The 23163-nt window shown below is 41.1% G+C and overlaps 1 protein-coding gene across 1 annotated transcript; it reads left to right on the top strand.

Moving 5' to 3' along the window:
• Nucleotides 1-829: 829 nt before the first annotated feature.
• Nucleotides 830-18663, top strand: LOC135487743 (glutamyl aminopeptidase-like). Its single transcript, XM_064771817.1, has 19 exons — nt 830-1476; nt 4241-4382; nt 5178-5309; nt 5729-5849; nt 7366-7520; nt 8076-8189; nt 8609-8743; nt 9259-9324; nt 10233-10298; nt 10515-10690; nt 11027-11103; nt 11462-11604; nt 12741-12944; nt 13297-13370; nt 14093-14197; nt 14886-15056; nt 15571-15711; nt 16562-16643; nt 17182-18663. Exons 1-19 carry the CDS (start codon nt 914-916, stop codon nt 17320-17322), a joined length of 2808 nt encoding a protein of 935 aa, XP_064627887.1. The 5' UTR covers nt 830-913; the 3' UTR covers nt 17323-18663.
• The last annotated feature ends 4500 nt before the right edge of the window (nt 18664-23163 follow it).

Raw genomic sequence — 23163 nt, 5'->3', positions numbered from 1 at the left:
TCGCTATAGGTCTTTTTCCTCTTCCCCTCCCCATCATTGTAAGTTGTGCGTAGGGAGTTTCGCAAAGCATCCGAAAGGCCAACGCCATTGAACGCCATTGAGCTCCTGGTCATGATGTCGAACAAAGGGACAGAGGTTCGCGTTGGCGTTTCGGGGGATTTGTGAAAACTCACTAATATAATTGCAACCACTTCGAACGAACGTGACAAACAAGACAAATGAACGAATGGACATCGGCAACGTCGGAGGATGCTGAGATTGCATCATTTGGGTGAGGTACGCTTGGTTGGAATATGAGCGGAAGAGGAGTTACGCTGTGCACATGTGTAGTGTGAATGCAATGCTTAATGCGTATTAGGCGCGCCACACTACGAATTCCAATGCAGCTTCTATGCAGCTTGACCAGAGGGACTTCGTTGATGCGTATTAAAGAACCGTATTTGTTAAAGCGGTTTGAAAACGGTACAGAACAACTTGAGTGGGACACCCCAATGCGAATTAATGCGCAGTCAATTCGCATTAAAACGCTAGTGCGACCACGACAATTGTCAATTTCGTATTGCCAGATTGCGCTGCACGTAACAGTTTACATGTTACACTTTTCTTCGAGGGTGGTTACCTTTTGAAAACCCAATATCACCAGAGAACTCAAACAGCTGTATCGTTTAATACCTCTGCAAATACGTTTGTGATATAATCAAAACAGAAACTTCAAGCATTTGAAGTATATAATTTAACTATCGGGAATATTGGATAACACTGTATTTCAAGTTTAACATAGATAAGTGAGAAAGATAACATAGCGCGCTTGATAGTTCGTAGAGGGTAAGACTGGCGCGTTCACAGCCTGGTTGTAATTGCTCCGGAGAATCGGTGAGGACGGGTATCGTCCACGGCGTTAAGAACAGCCAAGATGGGTTCGGACATGGTGTGTTCGAGGAGTCGGATCATTCTTTTTACCCTATTTTGGATTATTGTGGTGATTGCCGTTGGGTTATCAGTGCATTTCGGCATTCCTTGTCCAACTAGTGGGAACGCTGCGGGAGATTCCAGCGGCAACCAAGGTGGCGGGACAACGGACGCGGAGCCTTGGAAGGAGTTGCGGCTTCCGCGACACATTCTACCAAAACATTACGACTTGACCCTCCATCCTGACTTCTACGATAAATACTCAACAACTTTTTCCGGGAGTGTAACTATAGATTTAGAAATTACCAAAGATGCCCCGGTTATACTTATACATATCAAGGATTTGACTATTACAAAAACCGAGGTGAAAGACAAAGCCGGGAATAGCTTAGCTATAGCCGAAACAAGTTCTTACATTCCAAACCAGTTCTGGGTCATCAAGATGAAGGAGCCGATTAAAAAAGGGGAAGAACCATCTCTGACCCTGGATTTTAATGGTTCTTTAGTTAATGGTATTGTTGGCTTCTATAAGAGTACATACGTCAACAGCAAGACAAACGAAACCAGGTAAGCGCATAAAGTTATGACACTGTAAATATCTATCACTCGTCGTTGGTTTCATTGTTCTTCCATTAACCTTTTCGCTTGGCACCTCGTGTGATAGCTATAGCATTGCCCTTAGGGCCTGGTCCCACATGTGTGACCATGTAGTCTTTATTCGATATTGCACGCAGAAAATGACGGATGGGGAAGTAGGGGAAATCTTAGACTATCCCTTAACTTTGCAATCCTTTGCTTCTTTATACACACCGTGGGTATCTATGACTGATAATTTTTCGTATTAAGGTAGGCCCCCCATACCTTATCATTGGAGACCCCAGTTCACACCATTACCAACCATTTCTATCATTGACTTTAGTGGTAATTTTGATGAGGTAATGTCAGAGAGTTCTTGGATATACATGTATAACGTGAGACAGGATCTTTTTGAGACGCATACTGTGTCAACGCCGCCTTTCAACTTTCGACCCCAGTATAGCGCATTATATGTACTTATAAGTAAAATGAAATGATAAAATTCGACAGCTATCAAATTATTTTTTCCGCCTCTATTGACTTAAATTTCAGCTTACAATGTGGCTTAGCACCTCATAGTGCGCTGGCCCAATTCCCCAAGTAAACAAAGACTTAAACACAATACGAACGGCATCAGCGTGTTTGTCATGTTTACAACCTCTGACGTTAACGGACAAAGTCAAGTGCGGTTGGGTTACTGCCGCTGGTACTGCGCTATAGAACGTGCTCCTTGAGGAAGATGGGGCAATCGTCAGGACTCGAACATTATTTAGAACTATAAGTCTTTCATCTTCCTTCTTCGTGGTTTGTAATCAGCACTCCTCTAATTGGGAAGCTATGTTCAAATAATGTATCATAACACCTCAGTTGATGCAAACGTTGGTAAATTGAGGTACTATGTTATATATCAGATAGCTTGACATTATTTCGTAATAGTTTTTTCTTAAAGGGGGAATATAGGCAGGAGCAGAGGGGCTAATTTGGCCATCTTCAGGTTACTAATATACAAAGTAAGAGCCCTGGGTGTCTGATTCAGTATCAAATATATATATTCCTCGTACAAACCTGAATCATTTCGACGTACTGTGAGATGTGAGAGACCCCTATTGGCGACTTTGTGCACCTTTATCTTGCCTGCCTAGCTGCTGCCTTATAGTGTCCCTTTAAAACCCAGCTTTATGGGTTATGTGACATGGCATGTCTTCATTTCTATTTTATCTATTTTGTCTATATTTATCTACTTATTTGTGTATCGTATCATTTCTTAGACTTTCATCTCTTGAGGCTTGACTTGCTTTTGGGGCAAAGACCTAAAATAAACGATCATCTCCTGATGTTTTGTTGTTTTTTATACCGGTAGGCCTACGCATTGTCACTTTTTTTAAAGTTCGTGTAATGAATATCAGTATACATGTATGCATGTTACGTGTATCTCTATTAGAACATACTATAGCAAGAATTTATAAAGACTATGAATTCTTGATAGTTTGTATCTGTACTGTATAAGTCTCATGTGCATTATAGCAGATGAAAATTAGTTGAAATTGAAATTGAAATAGGTACTTAACAGACTGTGGGTAATTGACGAAGTGCAACTAAGGACGGTTTCCAGTTGGAGTAATTAGTAACTGAATACGCACGCGTAACATTGAGGATTGCCAGGCTTGCCCCGCAGTCAATTCTTCCCCCACCTGCGCATGCATTCTGTGTGTGAGCACCGGCCCGGCGGTAGCGGTTTATACTTCGTTACATAGGTGGTCCTCATACTGGAATGGGTATCATTTTAAGGACTTGATTGACATGAACACTGGTCCTCCTATATCGAGAGCGGCTTACGGAGTTGCCCTGATATCAGACATGGTGCTCTTTCTTAATGAAACAATAAATGAGATAGCCATGTAAGTTGGCCAACACCTAATGTAATCGCTGTGCTTTGGCAAAAATCAGGATGTTGAATTAGCGGCCGACACTGATCTCACCAATCCTTTTTAAAGGTCAACAGTCAAGTATGAAATATTTTACATTGTTTTGAACCGAAAGTAAATACTCGTTAAAGTGATCATTGACCTATTATGATATTGGATTTCTCTTGATAAACGAACATGAACAGCCCTCTATTTTAATTCAAGATTTGCGTACACATATGTCAGCCTATATGGCATCTCTACAAGCGTTTGTAATATGTCTTCAAGCTGAATGGGCCTAAACGAATTATCATACTGTGATTCACTCTCCAGTCGTGGCACAAGTCTTTATTTAGACTAGCCGAACGTGGTAAAAATAACTAAATTGGTGATTACTTCTTAAGCAGCTCATTGGCTACATAATCAACTACATGAGGGGAACTCAAAACTGCTAACATCTATCACTGAAAGCTTATTCCCGCCTTAGGTTTTAACTGGGCCGTTAAAAATTCTCCATTCTAATAAGCATTTTGATAGGTTTCCTTTAATGGAAATAAAGATTCCAAGTTCACAGAGAATTCTTCGTAACATTACCATTTAGCAAAATAATGTTCTTGAAATACCATCATGAGACATATTTATCATTCTATACATAAAGTTGCGTAGGCCCTAATCATCAAGACCCTGCAGCGATTTTAACAGACTTTGACGCCAGCAACATGTAACAGTTGGTGCTGAAAATTATTTCCAGTCTCCATTACACCCGGAAAAAGACCATAGCTTCGGATTTTGCTGAAAGAGAAGCATCTCGTAATATTTGCCTTTTCATCGACTCACTCACTTCATTTTAGATATCTGGCCACGTCCAAATTCGAACCCGTCGATGCCCGAAAAGCCTTTCCTTGTTTTGATGAGCCTAATATCAAAGCACCGTACACGACCACCCTCGTCCATAGGAGCGATTACATCGCACTCTCAAACATGCCAATTCAGGTAGGGCACCAATAGGGACGAGTTTCCGCAAAGCCCCAGAAACGTCAACGTGAAGGCCTATTCCATTGTTCAACATGATTATCGGCAGGTCGAACAAAGGGACTGGCGTTCACGTTGTCGTTTCGAGGATTTGCGAAAACTCCCTAATATCCGCCATCTTCATCACATGCCAGTCTTAGTTGGTCGCCAATTATACCAAAACACCGTGAACAACCACGCTTTTCCATGGAGCGATTGCATCAGGGGCGCACTCTCAAACATCAACTTCGTCTCATTACCGAAGGAATATACTTAATTCAAACATACGGCACAGGGCTACTCTACTATTTGATTTCTTGTGCCCGTGCCGATGTTGGGATTCCCGTTTCGATAGATGTATACATCTTACTGGGGATGACTGCATGATTCTTCTAAGATCCTCTTCTAGGATGAGACTAGCCACTGTGTTCGCCCGAATTGATACTTCGCGTCAATTTAATTGCATGTATATAACAGTAACTAAAGACAAAACCGTCGAAAGAAACCGACTGTGTCCTAATTTATATGGCGACAAGTGAATTCTCCGGCTTATGAATTTCTATTCGATTTCACGAAAGTCATTGTTGGTCACTGTCTCTGTAATAAACAAATCGAGATTCTCGATACACTGAGAAAAACTTTTATGGAATCAATCAGATGCTTGAATAATGCTTTTGCATGAAGTTTATTTCAGGCAAACATAGAGCACAAAACGATAATTCAAAATGTTGAAATAAGATTTGGTGACGAAAGTATCTACTGTCTATTTTCTTGCAGACGAGCACCACCCGTTCCGATGGCCTCGTAGTGAGCAAATTCGAGCGCTCTGTCCCGATGAGCACATACCTGGCTTGCTTCATCGTCTGTGACTTTGAATACAAGAACGTCACAACAAAGCGTGGAACCGAGGTAAACATTTTTAATGATATAAAAATTGAGGCAACTCCAACTAGATTCGTTTTGTTTCCAGAAACTCACCAAGCCGAGGTAACGTTTGCACTTTAATCTTAGCAAACGCTTTACTAGCTTCAAGTCTTAAACTCTTTCTTTGGTGCAGTGATGACTGTCTACTGATGTGCTTGAGAGTACATGAATGACCAATCTTCAATTTCCATTTATGGCAGATCGGAAGTGACCTAAATACGATAAAGTTACCTCTCTTTGGTAAGCGCACTGAGGTGACAAGATCAGGGAGTTTTTACAAAAAAAACGAAATGCCAACGCGAACACCCATCCCATTGTTCGAGCTCCTGATCACGATATCGAACAATGAGACCGGTGCGAAAACTCACTATTTAAAATTCACATCTCTCATTTGATATTTCCAGTTCCGTGTCTACGCCACACCAGACAAAATTGACCAGGTTGACTACGCCCTCACGACAGGCAGTAAAGTGTTCGATCTCTATGAAATTGTTTTCAATTCTTCCTACCCACTGCCGAAACAAGGTAGAGTCAATTTTAAAACTGAATTGCAAGACAACCATGTATTCGTCTGGGTTGAAATAGGCGCAATAATACGGTATATCATTGGTCTTGATTGAAATAGGCGAAGTGTCATTGGTCTTTGCTGAAATGGGTGAAATGTTATTGGTCTTTGTTGAAACATACGAAATGTCATTGGTCTGAGTTGTAATAGGCAAAATGTCATTATAGCTTATCACTCCCTTATATTCCTATACCCACGCTGCAGAGAAAAGCGATTCAGCATTCAATGTCTTCGTCCATTTTCTACGCTGCTTTCGGCGAACAGATGCTCACTCACTCAGTCACTGCGGCAACATGACGTGTTTGCCTACGTTAGTTGGGCAAGGACACGTCTCCGCTCTCGGCAGTCTTGGGCAGCTGTGCTCAGTACATTCCTTCCTGCACCTGCTGACTCAGCATCTCTTGTCACTGCGTCCATCCATCTTGTGCTGCATCCTCCCTTGCGTCCGACTGATTCTGGCCTCCAGTCCATCAGCACAGATGCATTGGACGTGAAATACTCTCTTTAATATCATTTATGTGAAAGAAACCTTTCATGGTGAGCTTTTAATTTGTACAGTGGTATCGTGTTACGTTTGAAACAAGAAACATGAATATAGCGAGAAGGGCTAACACCGTTGACGCCAACCTTCCGGTATAATTAGTAAGTGATATGTCGAAAAGGTATTCAGTGACCCCAAGGAATGTTTCCCGAGTCTGCAACCTGCTCATGTTATATACATGGGTGAACCCATGATGGGCAGCACTAAAATCGCGTGAAAGTGTATTCCATTCCGTAAGCCAATGCTTTAAAAAGTATAAACATTCCTGGTGGCTGCAACGAATTAATAGGCCCTTACAAAGGACGAAGTACAAAGTGCTAAGGTCTGTGTGGTGTCATCAAGTCATGCGCGAATACGCGACACTCGCGCTGGTACTTCGCCTTTCATCATGCACGAAGAATCAGGGAAATCTTTAAAAACTGCCGCATGAACTTCGTACTTCGCCGTTCCTTGCTCTTGGTAAGGTTTCCATGTGACCATGTACTATGGTGTCATTTCCGGAATGCGCAATTGGTGATCTTTAATTGAAGAGGCGCATGGTACAACGTAATAAGCCAGGCTGTGATAATTCAGTAAGAGCCATTTCAATCAAATTGTACCTTTCTGCCAAAACAACCGAACGATATGCATAAGCTTAATAAACCGACATACTCGTCGTAAATCGCCCTGATATTTTGCGATGGTTCATTTGCCCGGGAGGAAACGTACAGATGATAAGAAGCATATCATAATTAGGAGAAATGCCGACAATAGTGGCAGGAATCGGACGAACTGACAAACACTGTTACCTGGCTTTGTTTGAGTGGAGTGAATGCGAGAATGTTACCTTTACATGTACTCATCATGCTCATTACTCATATTTATCCGTTTTCTTATTTTTTCAAAGATGCCGGGACCACCTTCTAATGAACCTGTTGAACTTTCTTTTTTCTCAGATATGATCGCCATCCCAGATTTCGTGTCGGGCGCGATGGAACATTGGGGCCTGATCACCTACAGGGAGACCAACATCCTCTACGACGAGGCGCAAGCAAGTCAAGGAAACAAACAGCGTGTGGCATCCGTCATTGCCCACGAATTGGCTCATCAGGTATATTCCGGGAGCCAAGGGGTCTAACCTGGAAATGACGGAGTGTTTTTTTTCTTTGCTGTTTTCAATAGTCTGGCGATACTCACCAAGATTCAAGAAATACTCTAGGGTTATCAGGTGTCACCTTCTAGGGTTATATATGATAAAAAGAATAACTAAAGCGCCCCGCACACGAGCGATTAAAATCGCTGCCACCTGCGATCAGGATCGGATATCCCGCATGTAACAGAAATCACTCGGTCGCGGTGGTCATCGCGGAGGCATGCGACACGAATCGGTGTTCGCACCGACCTGCGATCTAATTTAGAAATACCATCGTATACATTGCCGCAGTTAATTAACCAAATAAGCCAACTTGTCGATGTTAATTGACCTGGAGTATCGTTGTGGACAACGAAGTCTAAATTTCTATCCTATGTGTATACTTATCGGAAAATTAAGTGTCTTAATTTTACGAAAGAACAAATAAAACATGGCCTTGAATCTCAGGGTCCGATTTGCCAATCCGCAGTTCAGAGAAATTTCGTTTTAACTTTGCAACCATCACCGTTTCAGTGGTTCGGCAACATCGTGACAATGGATTGGTGGGACGACCTTTGGCTGAATGAAGGATTCGCCAGTTATATGGAATACAAGGGTGTCATGGAAGTCGAACCAGGCTGGGACATGGTAGGTTGGTTAGCCTTCTGAAGTCTTGCCAGTGATCACGAGGTGTTTAGTGCCGTCGGCGGCTGTTTGGAAGGATCGCAGCAGACAGCTGGAGGCCTCGAAAGCAGCCCAAGGTGAAAGCGTACTGGGCAGGCTTCAGGTAAAGCAGGTCGTTGGTGGGCATTTGATCGAGCGGCTTGCAGCAGAAAGTTGGAGACCTCTGAAGATGCCCAGGGTAACAGCGTACTTTGCAATATTCGCTTGATGCCGGCCGTTGGTGGGCACTTGATGAAGTTTTTACGTATCAGCTCAGGCTTTAAGGCCTATATTTCGAAGGCATACCTTCTGACAGGAGTCACCATTAGCAGACCGTTTAACTGACATTTCGGCCTGTGCAACAGTGAACTATACCAAGTATAATTTTCTTTATATGATTCTAGGGCGAGCAGTTCCTGACAACTGATATGCAACCAGTAATGATCAAAGACTCCAGCTTGACTTCCCATCCCATCGTAGTGCCGGTGGATAGCCCTGACCAGATTACGGAAGTCTTTGACAGCATTTCATATAGTAAGGTGAGATATGAAATAATGAAATAATAAACGGAAACATAAGTACAATGTGGAAGTGAAGATGTAGAAAGATTTTGATATTTTTACACGCAGGATATCACAAAACCACCATGTATGCACTATCATTCTTTTTTCATTGATATATTCAGTGTTCTGTTTGGTTTAAACCATCGTATGTATTGACGGCAACCGGGAGTTTAATTTGTCTTATCAATTTGGACATCATTCGAAAACATAACTGCAATACAGCTTTTGTGTGGAAGGACTCCGGAATTAAGACTTTTCAAGACGAAAATCCGCTCTAAGTGTGAAGACGGTTGATAACTGTTGTCAGTATCATACCGTAGTTTTTTTAAGATTCTATAAAGATTTTTATTTCAAATCTTACTCAGTTACGTATTCAGGCATGTGCATGTATAGTAAAATTCTTACAAGAATCTGATAAAAATCTTACATGTAGCCCGCCCCATACTATGTCATGCATGTAATTCTCACGCGGTTTATTTTTTATCATTCAGGGAGCATCAGTTATACGAATGTTGGACTACATCATGTCTGAAGAAGACTTTTACTATGGTATTCAGGTAAAATAGAAAATAATATGTTATGATTTCCAGTCCCTGTACATGACATGTACGCTTGTATAAAAACGTCAGACTATTACTGTCATCTAAGTTTTTACCCGAAAGGAGTCCGTGCTATGAGGCAGTTGTAGCGAAAGATTCCTGTTAGATGTTGCTTCGACTTAATCATCGTGTTAATCCATGTGTCCAAAAGGTGCCACCTTGGCTTTTGAAAGAAATACTTTATCGTCCAATCAGTGAATGTTTTATAATTTTGCTACATTTGATTCCCGAAGCATGGTAATGCCTTTGACAGCGACACATACGTCGGTGGCATACACATACCTTATGTGGCTGATGATGAACTTTAGATCATACCGCAATTCCGTGTGATACATGTTATAGCTCCTTACTACTTACATTGCATAGTTATACTCTAGTTTCACCGATCTGATACCGGTAAATTAATCACAACGAATTGTAAACAAAGACCGCAACGGAAAATAAAGTTATGACCATTGGACCAGTTGGTGTCGCCAACGCCTTGTTTGACAAAAGAGAATAAAAAATGCTTCATGGCATCAAATGACCTTGTGGCATGATATTTAGCTTGAATTAAACATTCAGAACCAGCCTTGTATCTTCATCTCAGAATTCTACTGCAGGTATAAGGACTTATAACGGTCATATTGCAATGTAGATTCTCCAAACGCTTTGGATAATGTTTGCAGGCCAATATTATGTTCCCCCTCCACTCTCCATGGTTAAAACTTTTAAGCATACTGATGTACGTGTACCACAAAGATTTGATGTATAACACGTAGTCACATGCAATTCGCTTAATTCAATATTATTTCAACCAAATGCGACTGTTTTGTTTATACGCCAAAGGCAAGAAATGACAGTCACATTCCAAGGTTATCTTCCAGACATATCTGAAGCGATTTGAATATGGAAATGCGAAGACGGACGACCTTTGGGCAGAACTCCAAAAGGTGAGCTGAAATAAGGACATGTCTCAATGATATACATGGTACGGCCTACACAGCCCGAATAAAACCTCTTTGCATGGCTGCAGGTGCAAATGCGATATATTTACAGCGCACATTTACAGTGCCATTCCTTCGAAATGCCCCAAAATTTTCCTTTTTATTATGTACTTCCGGTTACTGCGCCTTCTCCTACTTACACCCGCAATTGTTCTTTTCCAGGCCCCTGGCAACTCTGGCCGCCCCGCCGTGAAGACCATCATGGATACATGGACCCGTCAGATGGGATTTCCCGTGGTGACCATTTCCTTCCCCTCATCGACAAAGGTCAGGGCGACACAGAAGCGATTTCTGCTGGACCCATCCGCGAATACGACTGGGGATACATCGCCATTTGGGTTGGCATTTTTGACCTCTATTATTTTCTTTCATTTAAATTTTGATTTGGGTTCAATTTACATCTAAATTCTGTTCAATAAATCAGTGCCTTTTGTAAGCACAATTAAGTTTGAATATTTACATATAGGATATGATTGGTCACATCACGTTGAACAATAGAAGCTAAACTGGCGCCGTTTTGTTAACGTGGTGATAAGACATTTGATAGGTGAAGATGCATCGGTGACTATATAGTTTTCAATGATATGGCAACTAAGTCCACAATACATAATATTATTGGTGATCTATATGCCCTTTAATGTTGGTGATCGATAAATTTGCTCTTTTTGTCTCAGATACAAATGGTATGTTCCTCTGACTTACGAGACGTCTAAAGGCGTAACTGGCCAAAAATGGATTGAAGGAGATGAATGTACGTATGGAGTACTGTGAAGCCAAATCAATGTATTTACTGATATGAAAATAAAGAAAAGTATATTGAAAAGTTTTAGGTGCACTGGTGTTAAATATGACACCTTTCAACCGTGGGTTATAAAGTGTTTTAAACTTGTTTCCAATGTCGACTGTGTCTTAAAAATAAATCTTGGAGAAACATGTGTTCTGTTGACAGGAAAACTACCGCCTGTTGTTAAATTCGCACGGATTTAAACAGGATGTTTAGAATGAACATTGGAAAGAAATCAGGAAACGTGTGTCTTGTTATGAAAGAAAGTATTTCGGTCAGAAGAAAATGTATTTCACTCTCAATGTTTATCGCTGTGTTATTCCAGACATTGAATTTGATGCCCCGATCGACCCCGCTTCATCCACTGAATGGATCAAGTTTAATGTCAACCAAACAGCTTTCTATCGTGTCAACTACCCGGCTAAGCAGTGGAAAATACTTTCAGATGTTTTAGAGACATCCCATCAGGTAAGGGATCGTCTCAAAACTGGACGACTAAAATATTTCTCCCAGAGCCCCCTAGCCCTACTTTTCGAGGATTCAAAAAATTGAGGGTTCTGGCTTCCACAAGTGATATGCCTTGAAACATACAACGCTCGGTTCCAAACAACCAGATATATATTATGCTGGAAGGAACCCACCAAAAATCTTTCTTATGATTGCACTAATTAAAATAAGGTACAGTAGTTGAACATTATTTTAAATAACACTTAACCAAGAAGGTTTTTAAAAAACAGAAATTTGACATTGGTTATGAAAATGAAAAAAACCCTCCCCAAACGAAAGACTGACAAAAGTCTGCCAACAGAGCTCGCCAATATAGGCACCATGCGGAAAAACCATATAAAACATACTCTGGTGCGTATTTCGATGTTGATGATAACATTATCAACCGATGAACCATACAAGAAATTAGACCGATGTGTTACATTATTGTTTATACGTCTTTATCACTTGCTTTTATAAATATGCCCAAAAGTGCATCTCAAGTCTAATGTGATAACCTATTTATTATGCCTTATTGTCAGACATGTTACCTACTTGACATGTGTTGATAAACGCGACGACGTCAATGATATCAAAATTTGCTCTGCTGATAAAACTAATCTTGTGATGTTATCTTATGATTTAACTTCATGGTAGAATTTCTATAAAAAGTAATAAAGGTACTGCCTCAATTCTGTCTGTCCTACATGTAGATCATGTTTTTTTTACGGCCCGCAGAAAGAAATCCTGAAGGAGATTTCAAAAGCGGTTGAAGAACACTTTAAATGCGTGGTTTAGTTCACTCACGTACACTGTTAATACATGTATGTGTTCCGCTGGTACTAACAACATATAGCGCTACTGCATATATTATGCACGCAAATGTGATGAAACTTGGCATTATGTAGGGTGCCTAGTATTTATATGGCAGATAGAGTATACTACGGCATTAAAATTTGTGTTCGGTGCGTACTGGTATTTATTTATTTGGACTGGTTATCAAAATAATGTTAAAAAAATCTAAATTTTTAAATTTTGAACGAATGACCCCGGTTTAAAGGAACGTTTCTATATTACGTTATTGTGATAAATTGCGAAACCTAAACATTTCGTTTCAGAGCATTAGCGTGGCCGACCGGTCAGGACTGGTCGATGATGCATTCAACCTCGCCTCAGCTGAGGAGATCCCGATGAGTACCCTTCTCAACATGGTCAAATACCTGAAGAGCGAGGAGCATTACCTTCCATGGTCAACGGCAAAAGATGGACTGTCTTACATCCGCAACATGCTCGAGTTCACTAATACCTACGGTAAATGGCGGGTGAGTAGACTATTGTCCATGGGCCATTTCGAACCCCTGTCTGCTGGTCGGCGCCCTTGCCACTTTCGCCTTCAGTGATGGCGTAAGTAGTATCATGTATAGACTTGGTTCCAGCGGCTATTTGAAATTTAACTTACTCGACACTAGCCGCACCAGCGCGTGCCAAATAACCTCTAGAGCGGAGTCTAATTTTGCCACGGCGGCAGGTAAAGCTTGGAAACGTTCTCGTGGAACTAGTCATTTACTCAGTGTCGAGAACAGTCTATGGTTCTGGGTATGCGGCAGTCATTTAAGACCATATACATGTAATTTCAAACTTACTAATTCTCTCATTCTCGGGTCCATTTTCCAGACATTCGTTGTGAATATGGTGCAACCCGCCATGACAAGACTCGGATGGAATAATACGGGAACTCATCTTGAAAAGTACGTAATGCACATCTCTTTGCAAATCTTAGTGTGATGTACGTACATACCTCTTTGAGCTGGCATACCTACATAGCTTTGTATGGTTTTAAGACACCACTCGTCTCAACGAAGTAACCCCAGCCCACAGTGTCTTCATCAGATTTGTAGTGATTCACATATTTCTTTGAATCTACATCTTTGAATTTACATGTAGAATCAACTGGCTCTCAAGGCATAAATTGCTGCATCATTGAATGCCCAATAATCGGTATGCCTACAACGGCCAAATAAACTGAGGCTGCATGCGTGATTGAAAAATTACACTGTTTTGGATTGTGGACAGGAGGGGTACAAATGCGATGTACAAACATGAAAACGTAAACCATTCAAAGTTATTTGAATTGATACTGTTGCGAAATTAGGAGTAATTAAAGCATTTTTTGAATAAAACATGATGGGGTATGCTAATTCTTTGTGCATTTCCCAGTGGAAGGCGTGCAATTAAATGCCGTTTTTGTGAAAATTGAGTTACGGACCGACAACCACGTGCAGCCTTTTCAATGCCGTGCACATGTGTCTGATGAATACTTGCCAAGATTATAATGTGTAGCGTTTACCTTGGTTGTCCCAATGCATTTACTATTAGCCACATTATTGTGTGTATGCCCATTCTCTGGCGAAATGGAAATATCTCGCCCTTAGTCCTTATTTCAGATTGTTTTAAATTGTGATCATTTCAGGTTGAGTCGAACTGATATCATCTCGCTGTCGTGCGCGCATGACGAACCATCTTGCCTAGCAAATGCTGAATCCAAGTTGCAGGGGTGGATGGAACGAGGAGAAATGTATGTAAGGCACACGCCGTTCTCTGACTCTGGTTCTAGATAGAGAGCCCAGCACCGAAATATGTCGCGCGTTCATTGAATGTACGTTTGAAAAAAAATCGCCCCCATCTCCAGAGTGCCGCGTACAATCTCAACCAAATTTCGTCGGCTCTTTAAAAGGCTACTTAAATAATGTCGAGGGAAAGTTTGATTAAATTCAATGGTTTTTAGCTCGAGATATCCATCTTTCTTTAAAACACACCAGATGGGCTGCATCAAATATGTATATTTATCATCAACGAAGTCCAGTCAGGTCAATGCGCTCTGATGGACGAGGCGTTTCTAAACATTTCAACAAAATTTCCTACCCACCAGACAGATTCCTTCCGCATATACGACACTTAATAACTTCGGTCCCGGATATGACGAAAGCACGGTTTGCGCATAACTGACCAATCAGCTAAACAGAGCTAGCAATGACGTTGCGCACCTGGTTATGCATGGTTTACGTCCTTTGCTGATTCAATTAGCTGATTGGCCAGTTATGTACCAACTGTACCATCGGTGTATCCGGGACCGAAGTTCCTAAGTGTCGTATTGCGGCTACTGGCACAGAAGATACCATTGGTGCAATGAACATATCATAGTATTGTGTCTTCGATGAGAAAGTTGCAAATAAGGCTTTCAAAAACTTTGTTTATCATTCCAGAATCCATCCAAATCTCCGCTCGTTGGTATATAAATACGGTATGAGGAAATCCGGTGGCCGTAAAGAATGGGACTTCATGTGGAATCAATTCACCACGACAACCTCACCCCAAGAGAGGATTAAACTCCTGTATGGCATGGCCTCAACCAGTGAGACATGGTTGTTGAAAAGGTGAGGATGATCAACATGTATATTTCGTCCGACCCGAAGAGTGTATGCATGAGTTCGGAGATGATCGAACCTCGCTCATATGCTTGCTAGGGGGCAAATTGGCGGCCATTACCGAAATGACGGCCATCAAATGGAAGTACATATATACTTTTTGCTGTGATTTGCTGTTTGTTTATTTGGTTCTGGGAGCGCGGTGAATGGATAATTAACGGTGTTGGCTCAGTGATTCAGTTCATGTCCAATCTTCTGCTGACATAGATTCTATAAATAAAAGCAGTATGTTTTCGTGTCTCTTATTTTTTGCAAATGGCGACTTTTGTAAGATAAAAATTTCCTTTAATTTTTGCTATCTTCTGCGATTTGTATATTCATGAATTGAGGTTATTCTCGAAATCCGCGCTATTTTGACGGTTCACCCAGTGCATTATTGCAAGGATATATCGATATAGCATCTTCTTTCATCATTAACAGGTCATAGCAGGACCATTTACTAAAAAAAATGTTTCTCCTTCAGGTTTCTGGATTATGCATCTGATCCAGCTAAGATCAGAGACCAAGATTTCTTCTCCGTCATATCATACATGACCAACAATCCGGTAGGAATGGAAATAGTCTGGGATTATGTCCGACAGAATTATGAGGCTCTCACTAAAAGGTGAGTGTTTCCTTGAGCGTCAGTTGTCTTATTTTTCAGTTGAGTCCATTAGACTTTACCTCAAGGTCTACTTACGCCAGCATTATTTTGCCCCCTTACCTCACAGTTAAAAGAATTCAGACCCAGCCCAATACACGGTCTATTCCCGCACCGAAGGCTAGATTCCCATTGTTTTACTAGGTGTATCAGGGCAAATCTTGATTTCATCGACCCCCGCCCCGCGAAACCGCTTTCATGGGGAACGCTAGGCCTAAATCAGCAAGGGCAAATAAACGTATTTGTGACAAAACGTGTTTTGAGCAAACGGGCCTGGACATCGGATATCACGCATTTGTTCCACCCTCTTTTAAAAGATGGAGACCATGTAGTGCTTGCGTTCATACCAACAGAATCGTTCAACACATTTGTTTCTCATCGACCGCCGTATGACCAAAAATGAGCTTGACGATAGGATCATTTCACATTGCATTCCGTGATGCTAGTTCGGTTGCTTAAAAGTGATATGACTTCCTCTATTTCGGATTGGCACTCTCGTCCTTCCTGTCTGATCCCAGTTAACATCAGAGTGCTTTTATTCATTTGGTGATGTATTTAGACTACAGAAAATGAGTCATTCTCTAACTCACCGATAATGCTCTCTTCCCAATCAATGGATGATATCAAGAACTAACCCTATTGGTGAAATGAATTAAATTTCTTCAGTTTGGTACACATGCCTAGTGTCAATGTACGTGAAGTTTTTATCAAAAGCATTGACTTATTTTTATTTATCACCCACTGTGTCCCAAAGGGTTTGCTTGGTTCATATGAATACTGTCAAACTATTATAGAATTGTATAAATATTTTCAGATTTGGATTAGGTAACCGTTACTTCGGCCGCATGGTTCCGCGTATCATTGAACACTTCACGACCGAATTTCAACTGAAACAGGTAAGCAAAGGATTAAACTTGAGTTTCGGGACAGAATTTCAGAAAAGGACTGATTGCAGCTGCGGGATGTCACTTCACTACCGCAGATGCAGCACACAGTTTTTTGGGGTTTTTTTTAAAAAATCAGTTGAACGTACAGGCCAAAACGGGTCACACTTTTAAAAACTATATGCAGCCTGGTAAAACCACGCGCTTCCCTGCGAGATCTCGTGATATTTAGGTGGTCGATCGCTCCGGTCCACGTACAATTCTACCTTGCTTCAGGAATTGGCGGAGGCGCAACGACCTGGGACGAGGCTGAACTATATGTACATCTCCGGCAGACAAAACGGAAGGCATCAGCATTATGCCGCTAACTATTAATGAATACAACTCAGTTACAACGAAACGGAGGTTCCTGTGACTTCCATGATTTCCTCAAAGAGAGCCCTTACATTGTTGTTTTGTAATAAACTAACATTCGATGTACTAGTATTATCAATTATCACGGAATTTTTGCAGTTTCGTGTTACAAATTCTGCAATTTCTCCATTTTCAGGCAGAAGACTTCTTCGCAAAGTACCCGGATGCAGGAGCTGGTGAACGCGCACGCGCACAAGCTTTGGAACAAATAAACAGTAACATTTATTGGATAAAGACTCACGAATCTACAATTAGAGACTGGTTGAATACTCAGTAGTTATTTTTGTATATACTTGTTTGTTTGCTCTAGTTTCAGGTCTGGCCAATGGCTTCGACCCATGTCCTCACTGATCAGTGTGAACGACTGCAAGAATATATGAGTTGGTATAGTATATGCATTTACAACAAGAATCGTAATTGATTGGCACTTGGCCACACCCAACATTTACTTAAATAGTCATTTTATAAAGGATTATAAGTTGGTATGTATTTACAACAAGAATTGAAATGGAATGACACTGGGCCACACCAAACATTTACTTAAATAGTCATTTTATATAGGATTATAAGTTGGTATGTATTTACAGCAAGAATTGAAATGGAATGGCACTGGGCCATACCAAACATTCACTTAAATAGTCATTTTATATAGGATAATAAGTTGGTATGTATTTACAACTAGAATTGTAATGGAATGGCACTTGGCCACACCAAACATTTACTTAAATAGTCATTTTATAAAGGATTATAAGTTGGTATGTATTTACAACAAGAATTGTAATGGAATGGCACTGGGCGATACCAAACATTTACTTAAATAGTCATTTTATAAAGGATTATAAGTTGGTACAGTATATGTTTACAACAGGAATTGTAATGGAACGGCACTTGGCCACACTAAACATTTACTTAAATAGTCATTTTATAAAGGATTGTATAATAGTAAAGTATTAAGGTTAAAAAGAGGTCCAGTTTGTGCTGCAATCTGAATCCAGGCAGCACAACAATAATTCTGAAAGAATATTAACCCATCCTCCCACACATCGATCTTAGACCGGTGGATGATGTAGCACAAAATTCAAATAAACGCCAAAACTTACCATGACGTCATGACATCTGAAAACTAACCAATTGCCTATCCAAATTATAACTGTTGCCCGGCATCGAAGGACCGTGTGCATAATACCTACCCAGAATTGAATATTCCGACTAGATCTTAGATCCGTGAAACTAGATTAAATACCAGAATTGTGGTACAAATTTTGATCAAATTTAGAAACAATCAGATACATCATAAATGTTGCCAGATAATTTCTTAATGTTTAATTATTTGATGATAAAATAAAGGAATGAATTGTATATCTTGAATGTCTTATTTCATGTTTTACTTGTATAATCTAATCAAATACCTCAATTAATGTAAATCAATCATCAGCAGTCACGTGTATTAAATTGCTGTTGCTATTTCATGGTCTTTGAACCACCAAGGGTTAAAAATTCATGAATTGATATGTTCATTTCCATGACATCAGCATCATGTACATTTTAACCCTTTACGCGTCAAGGTCTTGCTTGATATGAACTTGATTTTATAACCAATTTGTATTAGAAGGTTTAATTGATAAAATAAATATGATATTTTTCATTAGTAATGGAGTTTCCTTGCTTTTTTTAAAGGAATAGACGGCTTTTTACTGCACCATGTTTGTTCTTCCTCCGGTTTATCAGTAAACTATTTTTAGCGGGGTATAAATCAAGCGCCATCAGCGTGACGTCGGTAATCGAAAAGTCGTCACAGGGTAGATCCATGGCTCCAGGAAGCGCCTTACTAGTGCATCGTTCCACATGGAAAGGATCGACGCATGGAGAGCTTACTCGGGTCAAATCGGGGTCAACATCGGAAAAGCGTGATAATTCAGTCGTATTTTGAATTCTTCCTTTTTTTGTGCAATTTGTTGATGGAAACTACTTACGTAGAGCAGGAGGTGACTGGGCAGACGACAGCTGGGTATAATATTGCCCTTAATAATACCAATGGTCCTTCAAAGGCCAAAGTCATCCCTCTGCATGGACTTTTCCTGTGGCTCAGGTAAAAAACTAAAAGAAACCTTGCTGTAGTGCAGTTATTGCGCACGCGAATTCGTTGAAACAGGGGCGTGTTACATGGATTAATACATCAAATTAGAGAGATGAGCACATGGTCCATGGACCATTTCATTTCACCATTTAATAACTTAACCAAACTTTGCTTAAATTAAGAACTGATTTTGAATCGATCGACATAAAGTTGTGATTGTCGAGTATTTTGTGCAACACAGCTGTTTTAGTGAATTCAGGAATAGAGAGAGTTACACCTTCAGCCGAAACACAAAGGGTCTCGTTGAAGTACCATTTGAATTGTGTGAAGCTGGGACACTTGGCGGACGGAATGAACCACATGTTGTTCGTAGAAATGCGCTGGGTTTAGCTTTTAAAGGCGTGGTTTGTCTATTAGTGTTGTTTACATGACGCACATCAATATATACAACAGCATTGCTAAAATTGGTACACAGCGCGTATAAACATGAATCTCATATTCAATTTCGAATATCAAATTTATGAACCGAATAATCTGGCCTTTAAAGGATCGATAGGCTCCTCAAATTGCTTTGGATTATACGGCCTTGTATACACTCTAGACTCGCCGATCTAACACCGTTTCGGGATATGTAGGCCAAGCCCCCTTAGATAGCGTGCGCATTTTCGCTGGATGCCATCAACATTTTTCAATCGGGATGGACAATGGCTGCATGGGCGACATCCGTTGTGAAATCCATCAATTTCGCATCAATTTCGTAGTTAGAACTCAAGATGGGAGGCACTTAAGGATTTTACTTTATAATCAATGCGATTTCTTTTACTGAATATTCTTTGTGAATAGACCTAGGCTGATAGACAGGGAAACTGATTAACCACACCATAACAACTGATAGAATTATTATTATATAGTGGGTAAGTCACGCTGTCACAGGTGATCTGTTCATTCCCAATGAAAACCCCTGTCCATCAACTTACTGTACATGAATACCAACAAGTGTGAGCCAATCAGTAAAAAGGGACTGTGGCCTGTTCAATGCATATGATACTGGGGCCGGTCACGCCTCAAAGTAATGAACCGGTCTTAGGACGGTGAGTTTAGAGTAATAGCTTTTGGTATCGTTTTAGAACCCTTGAGAACAGGGAAACGTTATACGCTTTTAAGCAAGTATAGATTAGTGATTAATCCATACTTGGTTTGAGGTATTAGATGACTTTATACCATAACGTGTCGCTCCTTACAGTGAGGTCGTAAATGCAGGCCTCAATATGATTTGATATATTATTACAAAGTCAGGATGAATATGAGATTTGTCAAAGACCCACGAGGTTCACCTTTCGCGATACTAGTGGATTTTGACCTGCATGAGAGTCAAAATGAAACCGTGAACAGGCCGAGGGTCGAACCTGTGGCCTTTGGATTCAGAGTCGGACAAATAACCAGCTGTACACCACCGCGCTGCATACTCGACTAATATCTGTGTCCTGTTCCTGCTGATCTTTTTCTTGGTGATTTATTCAGCTGAGCCCCCATCATCCGCTAATACCCAACCTTATAAACCTAATCGTCTTATCAAGAAGTGAGCATATCAGAAAGTTGGTTTGATTAATTATCAGACTAAGTCGGAATTAATCCCTTTCTGGTAACGTATTAGACTCTGCATGGACAAATCGGACAATGTATGGTTTTCAGAACAGTCATGAAGTAGGGTGGGTCCGTAAGCCGTTGGGCGTGTCATACCATCGGACATTTTTAGGTGTTCACATTGGCCTAAGGTCTGAGACTCCTCAGATTTCAGTGGAATTCAATGAACGCGTGGAACCAATGGCAAACGACGTATTTTACCGCTGACAACATGTACATGTAAAGCAATGGGCGTTTGAGGTGGGTTGCAGCCGGTAGGCCACTTGAGCTTAAATTGTACTTGGCATGTTTCAAGTTCAAATTAAGCTGACCACTGACGGGCATTTGAGGAGGATTGGCCGTTGGACCCACTATATTCTAGTCAAATTCACAAGAAAACAGCGCACCGATGTTTTTCCTTATTTCAGACAGAGAACACTGCGTCATCGTCATCATAACATCATCATCATCTGGTAACTATGGCGACATAGTCGCCACCAGTGCAACTACGGACGTTTCTCCAGCGACTTCTGTCAGTTCGTAGAGCAAGGATATGTCCGTCAATACCCACCGGTGCCCTCATGGCTTCTATCTCAACGGCTTCCTCTGATCTCATCCCATGCAGAGTCTTCCTCTTCCCCTCCTTCCGCCAACAAACACTGGCTTCTGCACTTGGAGTGCAAGGGGTAGTAGCGTTAGTTCCATGAGACAGACATGTTGTGTCATCTCCCTTATCCTTGTGTCCCGTCCCATACCCGATCGTAACCGATCGCAACCCAAGGATCCGGAGGCTCTGGCCGTCAAAGGCACCCAGCTTCCTTTCATCTGCAAATCAGTGGTTGACCACGTCTCGGCACCGTACAGCAGTGCGGTGGAAACACAGCAGTTGAATATGTTATCTTCTCTATAAATCTTCGACGTCCAAAGTTTCTCGAACACTCACTTTCGTTGAAATCAGACAAGCACAAACAATTAACAACGAGCGATATGAAGCGAACATTTTTCCTTCCCGTGCTCATGCGTCGCGTGCGATGCCAACCTCTCCGAACTTACCGAGCCTCTGCCTGAGTAGACCCACCAGCTTCGTTTCGGTTTCGAACCGACGTTGAATCCGTGGTTCCAGCGTGAGCAGTTGCGCGCAAGTTAGGAACCAACAAGTTGGATGAACTATCAAACGAGGACTTTGTTTTCAGTCCGAGACTAAATTTGCTCGGAGAGGTGGCTGGCCATTGCTTGGTGAGTTGAGAGATGCTCGGAGAGGTAATTGCACCTGACTCCACAGGGTATGTTTGAGGGATCAATATTTCCACTTGCCAAGGTAAGCAGTTCTAAGCTGGTTTAAACCGTGTCCCTGTCAATACTGTCACAACCAGATGTCTCAAATACGGGAAGAGACTATAGCCCCAAGTGCACGTTATACCTGGACAGCAGAATATAGGAAAGAGGCTTTTCGTATTAATTTTCATCCGCTTTTAATCCAATAGTTATTTATTGGATTCACTAAGATGATTACTAACAAAGCCTTGATAGATAGGATTAAGCAAGACAATCTCTTGTTCTCTTCATGATTGAAAAGAATTTATCATTGAATCAACTCTGATCCGCTTTGAAGGCAGTGTAAGCCTATTTACGGTTTTAAATTTGTCAGCCAAAATGTTGACAAGTTTGATGACGTGTTGTAAGAGATAGAGGACAATTTCTCATTGGCGCGCTAGCTTTTGTGATGGACATTGAGAAGTTTGAAGGGCTGAGTATCGGGTACACGCCTGAACATTACCTTCCCAGTCGGAGTTAAGGTATAATTTTGGACAGAGTGGTTCACTCTGCAGGATGCATTGAAATAATATTACCAATCAAACTTGGAAACCCGAACTGACTTCGATTCGTTCGACGTGAATACTCGAGAATATCATGGCGACATCGGACTATTCTATCGAAACATGCTGACATTTGAGAATGTGTAGAAAGTTTATACACGGAGATAAAGGAGACCACGTGTAGTATTGAAACATATCGACCTATCTGGGAAAGTTTTGTAGTCGTGTTAATGTGGAGTCGAAATTCGGTTGCTGCCTACATCCATAACGGGACAATCATTCTCAGTGCCTCATTTTGAAGGGGGACAATACCGTAATAATCATTCTCTGCGCCATATACTGGAGGTGGACCATACAGTAATAATCGTTCTCTGCGCCATATACTGGAGGTGGACCATACAGTGATAATCATTCTCTGCCTCATATACTGGAGGTGGACACTAACAGTAATAATAATTCTCTGCGCCATATACTGGAGGTGGACAATACAGTAATAATCATTCTCTGCGCCATATACTGGAGGTGGACCATACAGTAATAATCATTCTCTGCGCCATATACTGGAGGTGGACCATACAGTAATAATCATTCTCTGCGCCAT

Source organism: Lineus longissimus, chromosome 1 (genome assembly GCF_910592395.1).
Source record: "Lineus longissimus chromosome 1, tnLinLong1.2, whole genome shotgun sequence".
In the NCBI taxonomy this organism is placed as follows: domain Eukaryota; kingdom Metazoa; phylum Nemertea; class Pilidiophora; order Heteronemertea; family Lineidae; genus Lineus; species Lineus longissimus.
This window is presented reverse-complemented; position numbering and strand designations above follow the sequence as displayed.

Bases quoted from the DNA above. Each gene is read 5' to 3' on its own strand.
- LOC135487743 (XM_064771817.1), top strand. From the start codon at position 914: ATGGGTTCGGACATGGTGTGTTCGAGGAGTCGGATCATTCTTTTTACC. The intron at 5,310-5,728 runs GTAAACATTTTT...TGATATTTCCAG, and splicing joins CAACAAAGCGTGGAACCGAG to TTCCGTGTCTACGCCACACC. The intron at 10,299-10,514 runs GTGAGCTGAAAT...GTTCTTTTCCAG, and splicing joins TTTGGGCAGAACTCCAAAAG to GCCCCTGGCAACTCTGGCCG.